Source organism: Rattus norvegicus, chromosome 13 (genome assembly GCF_021556685.1).
Source record: "Rattus norvegicus strain SHRSP/BbbUtx chromosome 13, alternate assembly SHRSP_T2T, whole genome shotgun sequence".
Classification (NCBI taxonomy): Eukaryota; Metazoa; Chordata; class Mammalia; order Rodentia; family Muridae; genus Rattus; species Rattus norvegicus.
In genome coordinates this window covers 76,772,217-76,787,623 of record NC_141546.1, presented here as the reverse complement: position 1 = coordinate 76,787,623, position 15,407 = coordinate 76,772,217, and the positions used below count along the sequence as shown (strand labels likewise).

At 34.9% G+C, this 15,407-nt stretch overlaps 1 protein-coding gene across 17 annotated transcripts in view; it reads left to right on the top strand.

The window, feature by feature from the left end:
- Suco (SUN domain containing ossification factor) overlaps window positions 1-15,407 on the top strand; it is a 65,107-nt gene that overhangs the window by 35,196 nt on the left and 14,504 nt on the right. For 9 of the 17 annotated variants that reach the window (XR_015635280.1, XR_015635279.1, XM_087581244.1 and 6 more), the window contains 8 exons: window positions 679-784; window positions 2,755-2,810; window positions 3,277-3,368; window positions 4,077-4,142; window positions 9,262-9,330; window positions 10,240-10,330; window positions 12,791-13,960; window positions 14,472-14,559. Coding sequence is in view for 13 of the 17 variants with exons in the window: in XM_087581244.1 (XP_087437370.1) it covers window positions 679-784; window positions 2,755-2,810; window positions 3,277-3,368; window positions 4,077-4,142; window positions 9,262-9,330; window positions 10,240-10,330; window positions 12,791-13,960; window positions 14,472-14,559 (1,738 nt within the window). In the remaining 4 variants the exon portion in view is untranslated. Of the gene's footprint in view, window positions 1-678; window positions 785-2,535; window positions 2,557-2,754; window positions 2,811-3,276; window positions 3,369-4,076; window positions 4,143-9,261; window positions 9,331-10,239; window positions 10,331-12,790; window positions 13,961-14,471; window positions 14,560-15,407 lie in introns of all 17 variants that reach the window. The other 8 variants (XR_015635278.1, XR_015635277.1, XM_087581240.1 and 5 more) reach the window with 1 other exon arrangement.

Here is a 15,407-nt window from a genome sequence, read left to right as displayed (position 1 = left end):
TATCAGTGTGTGTGCCCTAGAGGATTCTGTGACTCCTCTGTGCTGCTGTCAATCGATGGCAGTTCCAGTGGTCTTTCAGGGGCCTTCCTCCTCCTCAGAGTCATCTTTGTATCTGTATGGCTTTTGAAACCAGTTCTCAAAATGTGTTGAGAATTCCATGTACTATTTTGATACTCACCTTTTTTTTCCAGATTATTCCCCCTAATATTGTACATGTCAGATGGTAATATCTGGCTCGGAAAATTAAAGCACGCATATTTTTTAAAGACAAGGAAAAGATAACTCATTAATTTGGGCTCTTTTGATGTTATAAACAATGGCAGGTTTGGAGTGTGAATCCTAGATTTCCTTTTAAAGGAATTAGCTGTGGAAGATGTCTATTTAAATATGGCAATTTGTTTTCTAACCTGCTTTTTACTAGTACTGAATTTGTGCATTTGGTCATCACATTCCTCGTCACTGCTTGTGTGTGACAGTCTCTTCGTCTTTCTACTGGTATCTTAAGGTTACTTTTGTTCCCAAACCCTCAAGTTGCCTTGCTCCTGCTTTTTGCTTTCCTTGTCTTGTCTTGTTAATGTGATTCTTCAAATAACTCTTCCCCAGTGAAGTGGAATCAAGGGCCTGTCATTTAAATGAGAAGAAAAACTCTACATGATAATTTATTTTTACATTTTCTAGATATCCCACAAATAAATGGATTAAGCTGGGTACTTTCCATGGTAGAGATGAGCGGACTGTCCAAAGTTTCCCCCTGGATGAACAGATGTATGCAAAATATGTGAAGGTAATCTTTATACACATAGGACTATGCTCTGTCATGAAAATATTCTAGTTATTCACCCTGCTCACTTAGGAAACAGAGAAACTAAGAGGCTGTTTTATTTTATAGACAACTGGTATTCTGACATTTTTGTATTCTTGGTATTCTAGACCAAACTTCTTTTTTTTTTTTTTGGCTTTAGTAAACCCCAAGTTACAAGTCTTGCTTTTGAGGCAGAGATTCACGGAGCCTACCCTGGCTTAACTCACCAGGCACTGCTGCCCTTGTGTGTGAACTAGAGTCATGCAGCCCCATGCTCAGCAGACTGTAGACCTGTAAACTGTCACCCAACTAGTGTGTTCTGTTTTGAAACTTAAAACCTTGCCACCATTGGAATCTTTTAAGGAGGTCTGATTTTTTTTTTAATTAGTTAAAATCTTATTCCTAGATAATTGATTCAGCTTTAATATCCATTTACTCATGGCTCTTCCTTTTTATAATTAAAGAAACTGCCCACTTAGCAGTTTCAGATAAAACTTTAGACACTTTAAATATTCCCATTGCTTACTTCACCAACTCGAGCTGACCTGAAATAATACATGGAAGTGTCTGTGCCTCTTTCCTGAACCCCTTTTTCTTTGCTAGAAAATACTGGACAGATCTTAAAGTACCATGCTGTTAATAACAAGACCTTTTGGAATTGCAGAACTTCTAATTTCTGTGCTTTCTTTATTTTTTTTTTTTTAAGTAGCATTTATTGACTTTATGTGAGTTTCTGTCGCTGCCTTCAGACACACCAGAAGAGGGCGCCAGACCTCATTACAGATAGTTGTGAGCCACCATGTGGTTGCTGGGAATTGAACTCAGGACCTCTGGAAGAGCAGTCAGTGCTCCTAACCGCTGAGCCACCTCTCCAGCCCCTGTGCTTTCTTTAAGTTGTGAGAACTTATAGCTACTTGATTTTGTCTTCTGGGTTTTTTTACTCTCTCTTTAAAAGCATGAATTAAATTAATTTCTACAAATGGGTAAACTTGTAGTATTCCTAATTTCAATATCAAAGTGCTGGATTCTATATTGAATTGAAGTTGATATTCTTGGTGTAAAACTTGCCATGTAAAACTGCTTTATTTGGAAAAACCATCTATACTATAGACATGTCTAAAAGCCATTTGCTTGTAGTAACGGATGCTACATATGCGCACAAATTCTTACCTGAGTATTTGCTCACCTAAAGTAATACAAATATACAAATTACTTTTTAAAACTTGCATTTTGTAAGTAAAGCATCTTTCAGTTGTATTAGTTATATATGAAACAGTAGAATGCCAGAATTTATACCTTCCCTGAAATACATTGGGTACAATATTTTAAAACCACAGAAAAACTTAATAAATTAGTTTGTTTATTAATATATACATTTAACTGTAGATACATACACTTTACATGGCTGTAATATTTAACATAAGACATGGTTTCTAGGAACCATCTTTTTCTATCTAACATGGGAAGTATTAACAATGCATTAAAGATCATTCTACTTTATTAGCTTACAGCTAATCTATTGCATGTATTTAGAGTGTGCTTTTCAGTTGTTATGGTAAAAAGTGCAAATTATAGCTTTTGGCTCTACAAAGAATTAGGAGTACTACAATCTTATCTGTCACAATGTGTTGCTTCTACACTTCATACATGTGGGTTGCAGATACTTGTTACTTATGGCATGTGATCCAGACTTTGCAACTGATTCCTTTTTCTTTTCCTTTCTCCTGCTTCAGATGTTCATCAAGTACATAAAGGTTAGCAACCTTCTCTTTTGCAATATTGAATAACAGACCATGGCATATTATTTACAAAGATAAAAACAAGTCCCAAAGCTTTATAAGTATTGATTTTGGGGAAAATGATTGTTTTTAGAAATGCTGTACTGAGAAGACTGAGTGTGTAAGCCTTCCAGGTGCCCGCCGGCCTCCGGGTCATGGACTTTTGTTTTTCAGGTGGAGCTGTTGTCTCATTTTGGATCAGAGCACTTCTGTCCTTTAAGCCTAATAAGGTAATATGAAATGAAATATTTCCTGCTGTTTATTTCACCAATGATATAGAAAACCTTAATATTTTTAAAGTGAAGAGATAATTTTTTCTTATATGAAGTTAATGTTGTAGAAAATATGTAGTATTAAGCCTCCAATTTGAGTGTGTTTTGAAAAAATGTCAAGATAGTCTGAAACATAGACCTTTTATTTGTTCTTGTTAGCTTACTTTCTGTTTTATTGTGTTGATAATACATGAAGCACAGATTGATAGGAAATTGGTTATTATATTTCTAAATGCTTTAAGTTAATTATATTTATGGAAGTAGTAAATGAATAAATGTAAGAAATATTATTTTGAAGTGCCTAGTGGTCCATAAAACATTACCCTGATTAATGTGACATTTTTGCTTCTGTATTGCTTCATCTGAAGAGATGAGCCTTAGTAACTTGCATTTTAATGAAAACCTGTATTGAAATTGTTACTAGGGTTTTCGGTACTAGTATGGTGGAAGAATATGAGGAAATTGCTGACTCCCAGTATCAATCAGAGCGTCAGGAACTATTTGATGAGGACTATGGTAAGTGATTTTAAACAGGCAATTATCAGAATTGTTCTTTCTTTGATAATCTTAATAGTAATGATGAGTCAGACACGACTTAACCTTTTTTTAAAATTTATTTTCTAGTGTGAGTGCTTTGTAACTTAAATTGTTTCCCAAACCTGTCTGTGAGTTCTTTGTAGCTGGAACCCTTCTTTTGTAATACTAGTTCTATAAATTATAAGTATATCCCAATTCTGGGCCCAAGAACCTGTTGTTCAGAAGGTACTGAAACAAGAAAAGAAAATATTGATTCTATTGATTTGCCTTGGGCCTTGGAGCAAGCACAAAGACCTGAGTCTTTTAGAAGCTCCTTTGAGGCAGAGGGGAGGGGGAAAAGTTTTATTCTGGCTTCTTTATTTGATCAAAATGGTATAAACCATAACTTTAACAATTGAAGGTTTTGTTTGTTTTTGTTTTGTTTTGTTTTTGTATTTTGGGTAGAAAAAATAAATAATATTTGCTAAAGTTTGGGGAAATATATAGTTGAATATTTTTGGTTAGCATTGATAATTTTGTCCTTGATTTGCACTTGTAAGGCTTCCGAACTTCTTTATGTAAATGTTTTAGATTTATAGTTAATATTTACTGAATAATGTTTTATATGTCAATTGACTGACTGCGGAAACTTAAATGTTATTATTGGAAATAATTTTCATCAAATTTTTTCTTCTTCTCTTAAAACAGACTATCCCCTGGATTATAATACTGTGGAGGATAAATCTTCAAAGAATCTTCTTGGTTCTGCTACAAGTGAGTATGTGGGGGTTTCCTATTCATACCGCTAAAGTCTCGGTTTTTCTCGCTCTCTGTCTGACAGGCCATTTGTTGTAGTTTAGTCTAGGATGCTTATACTCCCGATATTGACCTGTATCAGCTTTGAAAGGGACTCATGTGGGAGTGGAATGCAGTAGGTAAAAAGGAGGCAATTGTGAGCATGGGATGGACTCAGATTTGTCCAGTATAATCTCTTTGCAGTAAAGATGGGCCTATGAATTTCTTGGGGAAAAACTAAGGAAGCATCAAATGAGTAAATTTGTTGTGCATGAAGACTTGGTAATCTGTGCATATGCCTAGTTTTCTATTTAACAGTAAAATACCAAAGCTGTTTCCAGAGTGCACCAATAACAGTGCCAGTATAATATACTGTTGTCAATGAAAAAGTGACTAAGATACCTCCTTGGTGGCTTAGTTTGTTGTTCTTCCAAACTAGTATGAATATAGGGGTAGGCTGGCTAAAGAGAATTCTAGAAACGTACTTTCCAGCTGGAACATTACTTTTCTGTTAATATAAAACTTAACTATGTGTTTTCTTTGTATTTAGAGATTAATAACTGAATTAACTAGAGGTCATACAAGTGTGTGTATATAAACTATCACCATGGATATCGTCTCTTTTATCCATCTCTTCTCCATGGAGAATTATAAGTTTTAGCAATCTGCTAGGGATGAGAAAAAGAGTGTTAAAAATAGCTGCTAGAGGGGAACCCGTTATGTAATGTCCTCTTCTTATTAGTTCGTTATATTTCATTGATAGTCATTGATTTTGTTTCTTTCCATATGTTAAGAAAGCACCATAGCACTCAGCTACAGCCCAAGCCCCTGATGCTAATTTTTGGCTTTTTAAATTTGAACAACTGCTTTCAATTAGGACCTGATGTTATTTTTATTGCTGGTATAAAAATAGTGCTGTGGTGAAAACCCGGGACTGTGTGTATATATCTGGAGACTGTGTGTATATATTTGGAGTTTGCTATTATTTTAAGTATATATTTTTATACGTTGTATAGTAATCATTCTTAATGATGTTGAGCTAGTTCTAAGGAAACACCTTTTTCTTTTCTTTTTATACATGGAATTAGATCCAAACTAAAATATCTTTAGCTTCTGATAGTACCAGAAAGGAAAGGACACAAAAGGGAGGTAGTTTCTTACCACAGATTTAGATAAGGGAAAATCCTATTAATATTTTGCATTTTACCTTTTCTTCCTATGGAATTAGTTTATAGATTGCATTAAAGCATAATTGTATGTCAGGGTAAGACATTTCCCTACTTGTAGTCTTTTCTCTGATCACATTCTGTTTTATAATATAATTATACAAAGACGATTACTTTTGTCCAACTATTTTTTGTGTTTCTCCTTGAGAAATGTCTTTCTTGCTAACGTTTTTCTTCTTTTCTTCTTTTATGGGTCTTGATGGGCAATTCATTTACCTTTGAGTGTTTTGCGTATTGAAAGAATTTGCAAAGTGAACTGATAGGGACAGGGAGATGTTACTTGATCTCTAGTATAGAAAAGAGCTTTTGAATGACATATACCTCTTTTTTATGATACATGTTTTTCCATTTATTTACTTATTTATTCATTTACCTCTTAAGGTTTCAAAACAAGAGGTGGTGAGAAGAAAGTATTACTTTGCAATCATGAAGTTTACTGATCTGACCTATATAGTCTTCTGAAAAATTGGTGGTTGCTTTTGAACCTGACTTGGCTCCACCGTCTAAGATAGGATAACTAGTAGTGTAAGCACCGCATGCATGTGCACAGTCAATTTAAACAATCAGGGTCTGACGTAGGATGTCCCAGTCCAGCAGTTCAGACTGAGATCGAGAGTGGGCTTGATTGGAACCCAGCATTTTGGTACTGGAAAGCAGATCTGGGACTTTTTGCATGCTAGGCGTGCCCTCTGTTACTGCACTGTTAGGTTCCCCTTTTTAGATGTTTGAAACATCTGGGTAGGCCAGGTAGCTTCAGACTTGTCACCTTCTCGCCTCTGCTTCCTAAGTGTTGTTACAGGTGTGCACCAACACAAACTTTACCCTCTTTAAAACTGCATGCACAGTCTCCACAGAACAGAGTTCTGTCATTTTAATCTTAACAAAAACTTCTTTTCCCTTTTTCTATTGGGAATGTATTTAGTATCTCTTAATTGATATTCTTGGAGCCAGAAATATTTGACAGTTTGTGTTTCAGAATATTTGCATGTGCATAATGAAACATCTTGAGGATGGGATATAAATTTAAACACGGAATTCTCTTGTATAATTTATACACATAGCTCGAAGATATTTTTGATTTAATTTAATTTTTTACTTACTGACTTTACATGCTTGAAGATAATTTTATACAATATTTTTAATGTACCTGAATTTTGACTTAGGATCTATCATATGAGGTCATATTTACAGTTTTCTACTTGTGGAAACTGTTAGTGCTCAAAAAGTATAGCATGGTGCATTTTGGCTTTCATGTTAGATGTTAGAGTTATGTAGCTTTTTAGGGCAGTTTTTCTAGAATTTTGTAGCTTAACCTCTAGTTAGTATTTACAGGAAGTATGCATCACCAGAATACATACCCGCTCTATACCTAGATAGGCTTGTTCCTATGTAATTTAACTATTACCACAGAGATACAGCTGTCTTACAGCAGTATGTGTGCATGCCTGTTCGGTCTTCTGACTTCTGCTTACATTCTTGAACTAGAACACTTACATCCTTTTAGTCAGTAGGTACCCTGCCTACCACTTCTCCACTTGGATTTATCAAATGACTGTCAACTTTGATATTTGTTTAAGTTTGTCTTTTCTCTTAGATACATGTTTAAGACAAAATGCAGTTTTTAAGTCAACATACTTTTAGAAAAAAAAAATATATATAGTTGTGGTCCTACAAATAGAAAGTAGAAAGGATTATCCAGAGGGAGCTGAGAGCACACAGAAGGGGGTATTTTGGTTGGCTTTTCCTGGTATTGAAACAGACAAAAACTCCATCTCTGCATCGCAGACGACGTCTGTTTTCTGTAGCCAAAGGTGCCATTGATGTACTGAAAACGCAACCGTGACATAAAGGTGTTTGGTCCCCAGCAGTCTTTGATTACTGAAGGAATAATGGGAGATGAGTAACTTTCTCCACTCAGAGAAATGAGGGGAAATTTGCTCCAGTGTGCAGTTGTGTTTGGCATTACTACTTACCCATTTTAAAGGGATTTCAGTGCCTATGATGATGAACTGCCCCACATTTGGCCGTGAACGTAGAACAGTCAGACTAGGCTGTTGACAAAGTTGCTTTGTCTCAAAAGACCACAAAGAAAAAAAATGTTCTATGAACATAAGGAAATTGATTCTTTTAATTAGATGAACTGAGAAGGTAGAAATCTTCCAAATTTTGTTATTGTTACCAAACCATCACCTTAAATGATGACAAATAGGTTTATAAGGTATAGAATATTGTATCTTCTTACTGTGGAGTTAGTAATAAAATTAAGTTCCAAATAACACAAAAGACAAGTTCTTTATACAAAACATAGGTTTTGGTTAATTGAATAATGATGACTTAAATTGGAAATCTGAATTACAAGTTTACTTTGAATACATGAGGATATAACTGTAGAGTAAAGTTTTTGATTTTTGAAAAGCAGGCAGCTTTGACTGAACTTTATTTAGATAGTAGTGTAAGCAGAAGACCACGTCCAATAGGGCGCCATTCAGAGTAGGCTTATAAAGAGGCAGTTTCCATTCCTGACTTGTAGGTTTGTGAAGTGATGGCCATTACTGTTCCTGTCATTACCTCAGGCAAAACATCTCAGCCTGAGGAAAAATCCAGGCTGTAGTTCTCTGTTCACCAGATTGTCACATCTAAGGGCAAGATGTTTGAAAATGGAAGCTTTTGTGCTGTTTTGATGACTATTAACAAAGTACTGAAATTATTATATTCAGATAAAGCCACAGTTATGTGCATTTCAAAATTACTGTGCCTGGGTGTCCTTTAAAACAGTCAGAAATGTCCCCACCCTATACACGTTTCCAGAACTGGGTCTGTGTGACCATCTGAGTGGCTCAGCCTTCTTGATGTGCCTTCCCTCAGAGCTCTGCATTTCACACCTTTGTTTTTCATTGAAAGCATCATGCAAAATCTGTGAGACACTTTTATCTGGAGACTAAGACAGGGGTAACCTGGGAGGGAGGCTTACAGTACAGCCTCTGCCCATTCTCCGAAATTATAGTACATTACTAGAAGACCCCCTCAACTCCCATCTCCAGTTTCTCATGGCTTTTTGCCATTCTGTGATTCTTATGTATTCATAGATGTCTTTAGATAGAAATGGAGGCTTGTACCTTTATATGTTAGCTAAATGTCTCCACTGTGGGGAAAAACCAAAAAATCAAAAATAAACAAAAAACTCACAACCACCAAGCAGCTGCAAATTGTTCTACCTATTAACCTCAGTTTTGACTTTGGCTTTTAAAAAATCTCTTATCCACAAAAAGATATTAGGGGTTATATAACTCACAGTATACTAGTTAGTATTGCCTAATTAGTTTTAGACATTATCAGGGAAATTTAATTATGTGTATTACCAATTTATGTGACTGATAGATATTGTATTATCATATAATACTATAAAATTAATAATAGAATTTTTCTACTTTTCTTTGTATACTAATCTCCCGTTTTATTTTTATCTATAACCACTCATTTAGAACATTACTTTGTCTATATAAGTTGATTTTTTTTTTGTTTTAAACTATAGAATCTTCTTAAAGAAAAATTTGAAATGTGAAATGTGAATTTTGGTCCTCATGTTGAACTATAATTGAATTTGTAATGTGTTAAAGACAGTATTTAGTAAAAGGTAGAAGGAAGTTTTATTTTAAAAAAGGAAAAGAACTATTCAGAATTCCCTCTGAACCTTAGAATTTCAACTTCTGGCTAAAATTTATATCCTGTATTAGATTTGATAGGAAATAAAAGTTATCTAGTCAAAAGAAAATAGCTAAAAGACCTTTATGGGCCTTTTAAAAGTTATCCTAAGATTTTAATGAGACTCTTTAGGTATATTGGTATTGTTTTCTGATTGAATTTTGTTTTAGATGCCATTCTAAATATGGTGAATATTGCTGCTAATATTCTGGGAGCAAAAACTGAAGACTTGACAGAAGGTATCTAATCATTTTATGGGTCTTTAAAATAGCTGGTACTTCATGGATACTATAAGTTAGAAAAAGGAAGTAATAAGCTAACAAAATACAGTTTTCGTTTAGAAATAAAGAGACCATTAAAAAGAACTTAGCAATCTTGAATTAGCTATTGTTTATTGAGTTCACACTTTTTTTTAAATGAAAGATATCCATCTACATAAATTTCATGAATTGATCCCTGCCCCTCCAGATGCCTCTCCTGCCCTGGTAGAATTGATTTAACCCAGCATATTATATGTGCTATTCAAGTGCTCTTTTTTATTTTCAGTCAGGGTCTCATGAAGTTGTCTTAGTCTTGTTAGTATCTGGGTGGGAGCCGACTGCTGCCTTGTCCAGTTGAATTGATATTTGATTCTTCCTAGCCATGAGAGTAATGATTCCTTACCCTCATCTCTTTATTGAGAATTTGAAGTCCTAGAGGTACTTTATCTTAGCCTTCCTTTTGTGTAGCAAATATGTCAATATATTAGGCCATTTTCTTTTCTTTAGAGAGTGGCAAATATCAATTATTAAAGAGTAACAAATGATGCCTTTTATTTCGTGAAAACCACTAAGCCAAGTATAAGCTTCAAAGTTACTCATTTTAATTCCTAATTTTCTGATAACTTTTTGGTCTAGAAGCATATTAATCATGTAATAGTATACAAAATTTATAATATCAAATAAGGAATAATGTTCATTCTTTATAGTTGTGCAGTCATGTCTTCCTAAGAGAACTTAGATTTAAACAAAAAACCTCCTCACTGGCAAATGTATTTGACCTTTTCCTTCTGCCCTGGGAGACTAAAAGCTCTTTATTTGTTACAGTAAAATATTTTATGGTGCAGTTTTTAAACATTGAACTCAATGTGGGCATCTTTCTTAAAATAGGAAATAAAAGTATATCTGAGAATGCCACTGCCACAACTGAACCTAAAATGCCTGAATCAACTGGTGTTTCAACTCCTGTTCCATCGCCTGAGTAAGTTATGCTGCAACAATAGATTCCTATTAAAACAGAACAGAGTGTATTAGAAATAAAAAGAAAAGAGCTCGCCGTGCATATGTAGTCATTTATAAGAGAGCCCAGATTATAGGGCAGGCAGCTGTTTAGGACACTTCTCAGTTGCTTCTTTTCTTTTGTGTATATGTGTATTAAAAACACTATTCCAGACCACACATTTGTTGTTTAGTATAGTACATTACTTTCACACATTGAATCTTAAGAAAAATACTTCCTTACTAAAGATGATTACTCTAGGCTGAGGACAGATTTCAAAGGATTCTTATTGAATTCAGGTTTGAAAGCATTGCATATGTATATATGAAATCCCTAGAAAGCCACAGAGGGTACCCAGAATACCTAGTGCACTGTTTCTTGAATTGTGTTTGTCACACAGCAAACAAACTTGTTCCCTTTCTCAAACTGATTTGTATGGATTTTTTGTATTGGCACACATTGGGCATTGTTGTGTATATAAGTAAAATAACATACAATATCTTCATTGTTTTTGGTAACTTTGGGCAGTGTTATATATGTAGGTAATATAAAATATGTTCATTTTGTAGGTGTTTTCTTAACAAAGATATTTACATCATAGATACATGTTATCTATGGTAGACAATAAACTCCAGTGATTTGACTTATGGGTTATGGTTATTGTGTAAAATTTTAAAAATCTCTTTTCTCAGAAGAATTCTAATAGAGAGGATATTTGAATTTGAACTATTTTATAGTAGTAGGAAATCACAATTGTAGTAAGTATGCTTTAATCTGTAATTTCCAGTTAGCATACTAATTAAAAAGTAATTTTGTGCTTTCAAAAGTAAAGTGGGATGTTTATATTCTGAAAGTGACTAGGGGGGCTGGGGATTTAGCTCAGTGGTAGAGCGCTTACCTAGGAAGCGCAAGGCCCTGGGTTCGGTCCCCAGCTCCGAAAAAAAGAACCAAAAAAAAAAAAAAAAAAAAAAAGGCAGGACTGAAAGTGACTAGGAAGATATTTATTGGGTGGTTGGAGTGAGAAATATAGCATATATGTTACTGATTCTTAAAAGGACTTAAAATATGTATAGTGATAAAGACATTCTTAGTGTTTCTAATTATCTGGGTGTGTAATTACTATTCTTGATTTAATAACTAGGCTGCTTCTTCAGTTAACATAGGGTTTTTTTTTTTTAAACAAACTAAGCAAGCTAGTTTTATTTACACACACAGACATGTACACATGCAAATGTGAATATTTTGAAAAAGGACTCCTTTGATACAGAATCTCCCTATGTAGGCTAGCCTGGCCCTAAACTTGTGATCCTCCTGTCTCTTTCTCCCAAGTTCTGGATTTACAGGCACATTACATCACATTGGCAAAAATCATTGAGTAACTTTTACTTAAAGTTTATTTATTTAAGTTTTTAAAATGATTATATAGCAGTCATTTGGTAAGGTAACAAAAATGCAGGACTCCATATTCAAAATTAGTAATAGATTTATAAAAAGTAGTCACTTTCTTTTCCTAAGGGTATTTTAACCATAACAGACTAGAGTATGTACAACAGTATGTAACTTCATATTCACCAGATGTTTATTTTCTCTTTTCGTTCTTCAGACATTACTCCTTTTTACTATCACAGTTTGTTCTGTAACTAGTTGTTGACATGCCATTTGAATATTTAAGAAAGATAATTAGGTTCTAAATGGATCTCTGTGGCTATAGTTAGCTTTCTGTTAAAGAAGCATAACTTAATTGGTTTTTATTTTGTTTTCAGCAAAAAGGAAAATCCACTTCGATGCTCTTTGACTTTGCTTTTGTCGTTGTGGCAAATGGCTTGACTCGGAAACATTTTTTGGTAGTAATTTTTTAAATAGGAAATTTTGCATATAAAGATAATTCAAATTTGTTACTCATATTAAAGTAGTCAGGCATTTGTCGCTTAATAAGAAAACTAGCTCAGATGATGTTAAGTAGGTAGTCTGCCATCCTCACAGCATCTACAGAAAGATCCTTTAGAACTCCAGCTGTCTTCTGCAGATACCAGGAATCCGGGGTTCTAGTTGTAGCTCTTGGGCATCTTTAATTTCTAATCTGAGAGAGTCGTGGTAAGACTTGTAATGAGTTAGTAAATGTTATGGAAACAATGGTACAATGTACGTACAGGGAAGAGATGTATTCACAGATTTGATGTAAAATACAGTGGTTTGAGTTATTTGGTTGGTTACTTGGTAAGTGGACTTTGTGCTGCTATTTCAGACTTACGTACTCTATATAAAACAGAAAAGTGTTCTCTTATGGGGAAAACTGATCAAACATATTTGTGTACAGCTTTATACTCTGCGTTTCTTCCATAATCCCGATCTTTATGTTGTGCTTAATACATTTTCCTTAAGCTTACTTTAACATTAGATTTCTACCTTAAGCGATATGTAATCACGTATATATATTTCTAGATATATAATCAAGGAAGTCCATACACATGATACAGAACCACCAACCTCAGATCCTCCAAAGGAGAGTCCGATTGTACAGCTGGTTCAGGAGGAAGAGGAGGAAGCAAGCCCATCTACAGTGACCCTTCTGGGCAGCGGCGAACAGGAGGATGAGTCCTCATCCTGGTTTGAGTCTGAGACACAAATACTTTGTAGTGAACTGACTTCAATTTGTTGTATTTCTAGTTTTTCGGAGTACTTATATAAATGGTGCTCAGTTAGAATCGCTCTTTATCGACAACACAGCAGAACTGTGAGTAAAGGAAAAGATGTGTCACCTCAGCCATCGTTACTCCCTCCTGTAGACTCAGTAGAAGTTTCAGTACTGCAGCCTCCCAGTGGAGATGTGGATAAGGAGGACATGGAAAGAGAATTGGAGACTGTGGCTCTGGATGATTTAAGTAGTGTGCACCAGGCTCATGTGAGGAATCACACAGTGGATACAGTTGAACTTGAACCAAGCTACCCTCAAACTCTTTCTCAGTCCCTTCCCTTAGACGTTACTCCAGAAATGGATTCACTGTCTACAGTAGAAGGATCTGAGTCTGTTAAATCTGAGGGAGGACATAAACCATCGCAAGTCATGCCCCAAGAGAGTTCTGTCGAGTTTGATGACGAAACAGAAAAAAAGCCTGAGAGCTTTAGTTCTGTTGCGAAGCTCTCTGTTATTTATGAAACAAGTAAAGTTAACGAGGTAATGGACGGTACTGTGAAAGAAGACATAGTCTCCACACACGTGGTCACCAAGTTCCCTGAAACCAAGTTCCCTGAAACAGTAGCACCACCCCCTATAAACACAGCCGCTGTGCCTGAGAGTGAAGGCATGGAAACCAAACCTAGTTTAGCTGATACACTAAAGCACGTAGTGACGCCCGTTACAGATCCTTCATTGCCTGAAGTGAAAGAGGATGAGCAGTCTCCAGACGATGCCCTTTTAAGAGGGTTACAGAGGACAGCTACAGATTTCTATGCTGAACTACAAAATTCTACAGATCTGGGATATGGTAATGGAAACCTTGTACATGGATCAAATCAGAAGGAGTCAGTATTTATGAGACTTAATAATCGTATTAAAGCCTTAGAAGTTAACATGTCTCTCAGTGGTCGTTATCTGGAGGAGCTTAGTCAAAGGTAAGCACAACCCATTTTGCACAATAAGTTTAGCAGCTGAGTATGATCTGTAAAGACATTGTGATGATGTAAGAAACAGTTTTAACTAGAAAATGAGGGAAAACCATTTAAACGATGTTCAAAGCTTCCCAGAATTATCTTTTCTGTTTTTGTAAATACTTAGTGTCATGCAATTATCACTGGGGTAATGAATTTTCTGTGCCTTGTTTTCTCCTTTATAATGTTTATGTTCTTACCATGTTGCTGTGATTAGCTATGAACTCTTGTACTTATGTGATCTCCTTGTCAGCATCTTACCTGGGACTATAGGCCTGTGCTAGCATGTCCAGCTTCATTTTTCTTGATGTTCAGGATCTGTTGGTTATACCTTTTGTATGTGTTGCCCTATTGCTCAGTCCTGAATAGGTAGGTCATTTTAAGAAAAAGCAGATTTTTTAATTTCAAAATCAGAATTATTTTTCCAGTATGTAATGAATGAGAAAGTGGATTGAAAGCAATTCTTACTTTGTAGGTACCGAAAACAAATGGAAGAAATGCAAAAGGCTTTCAATAAAACAATAGTTAAGCTTCAGAATACTTCACGGATAGCAGAAGAGCAGGTTGGTTTCTTCTTTATTGTCCATGTACTTTTCACACTGCTACATGATACTCATCTTTGTGGGATATATTGTAATTAATACTATACTCTGATTTCAAGTATATCATACATTTTTTAGATGATAATAAAAATCAATTTTATTTTTTCTTATTTCTGATTTTGTTAATCAGCGAAGACTACAACAAAATTCTTTTTTAATGACACTTATTACTTAGATAATGTAATTTTAAGGATATTTTACATATTTTTTAGATAGTGCTGAAATGTAGCTTCTCCAATATCAAGTATACCCATTTCATACATTTAAAATAGATGGTGGTTTGTTTTGTGTGAATATTTAATATTTACTTTATGGTAACTATATAAGTATTTTTATGCATGAGTACACACGTATTCTTTTGTGGAATACAATTATTTCTTCTCTCTGTAGTTACTCACAGAAGTATGTCTGCAGTTACTATTTTTTATGTAATTATTGGTAGTTTTCTCTAGTTTTCTCATCAGATTTGTAGAGTGCTAGCCTATGTATTTCCTAGTGTTTTAACAGCCTAACCAGCTTCTCGTTTCCCTGGTGTCCCTTTTATGCCAACCTGTATCTTCCTACTTAAATATTAATGCCTCTATCAGCCTGATAATCCTTCCCTTATGGGACCTCTGTTTGGACACTTTTTTGATGTTACTGGATTTTTTTTTTAAAAATTTATTTATTTATTTCTATTCCAGTCTTTACTCCCCTTCCAGTCCCCCTTCCACAGTTCCCCATCCTAACTCCCCCTCCCTCTTACCTCCCTTCATTTTCCCCAACAAGGCCTCCCCTCTCTTTTGTGGATTAGGTACATTTTTCTCCCT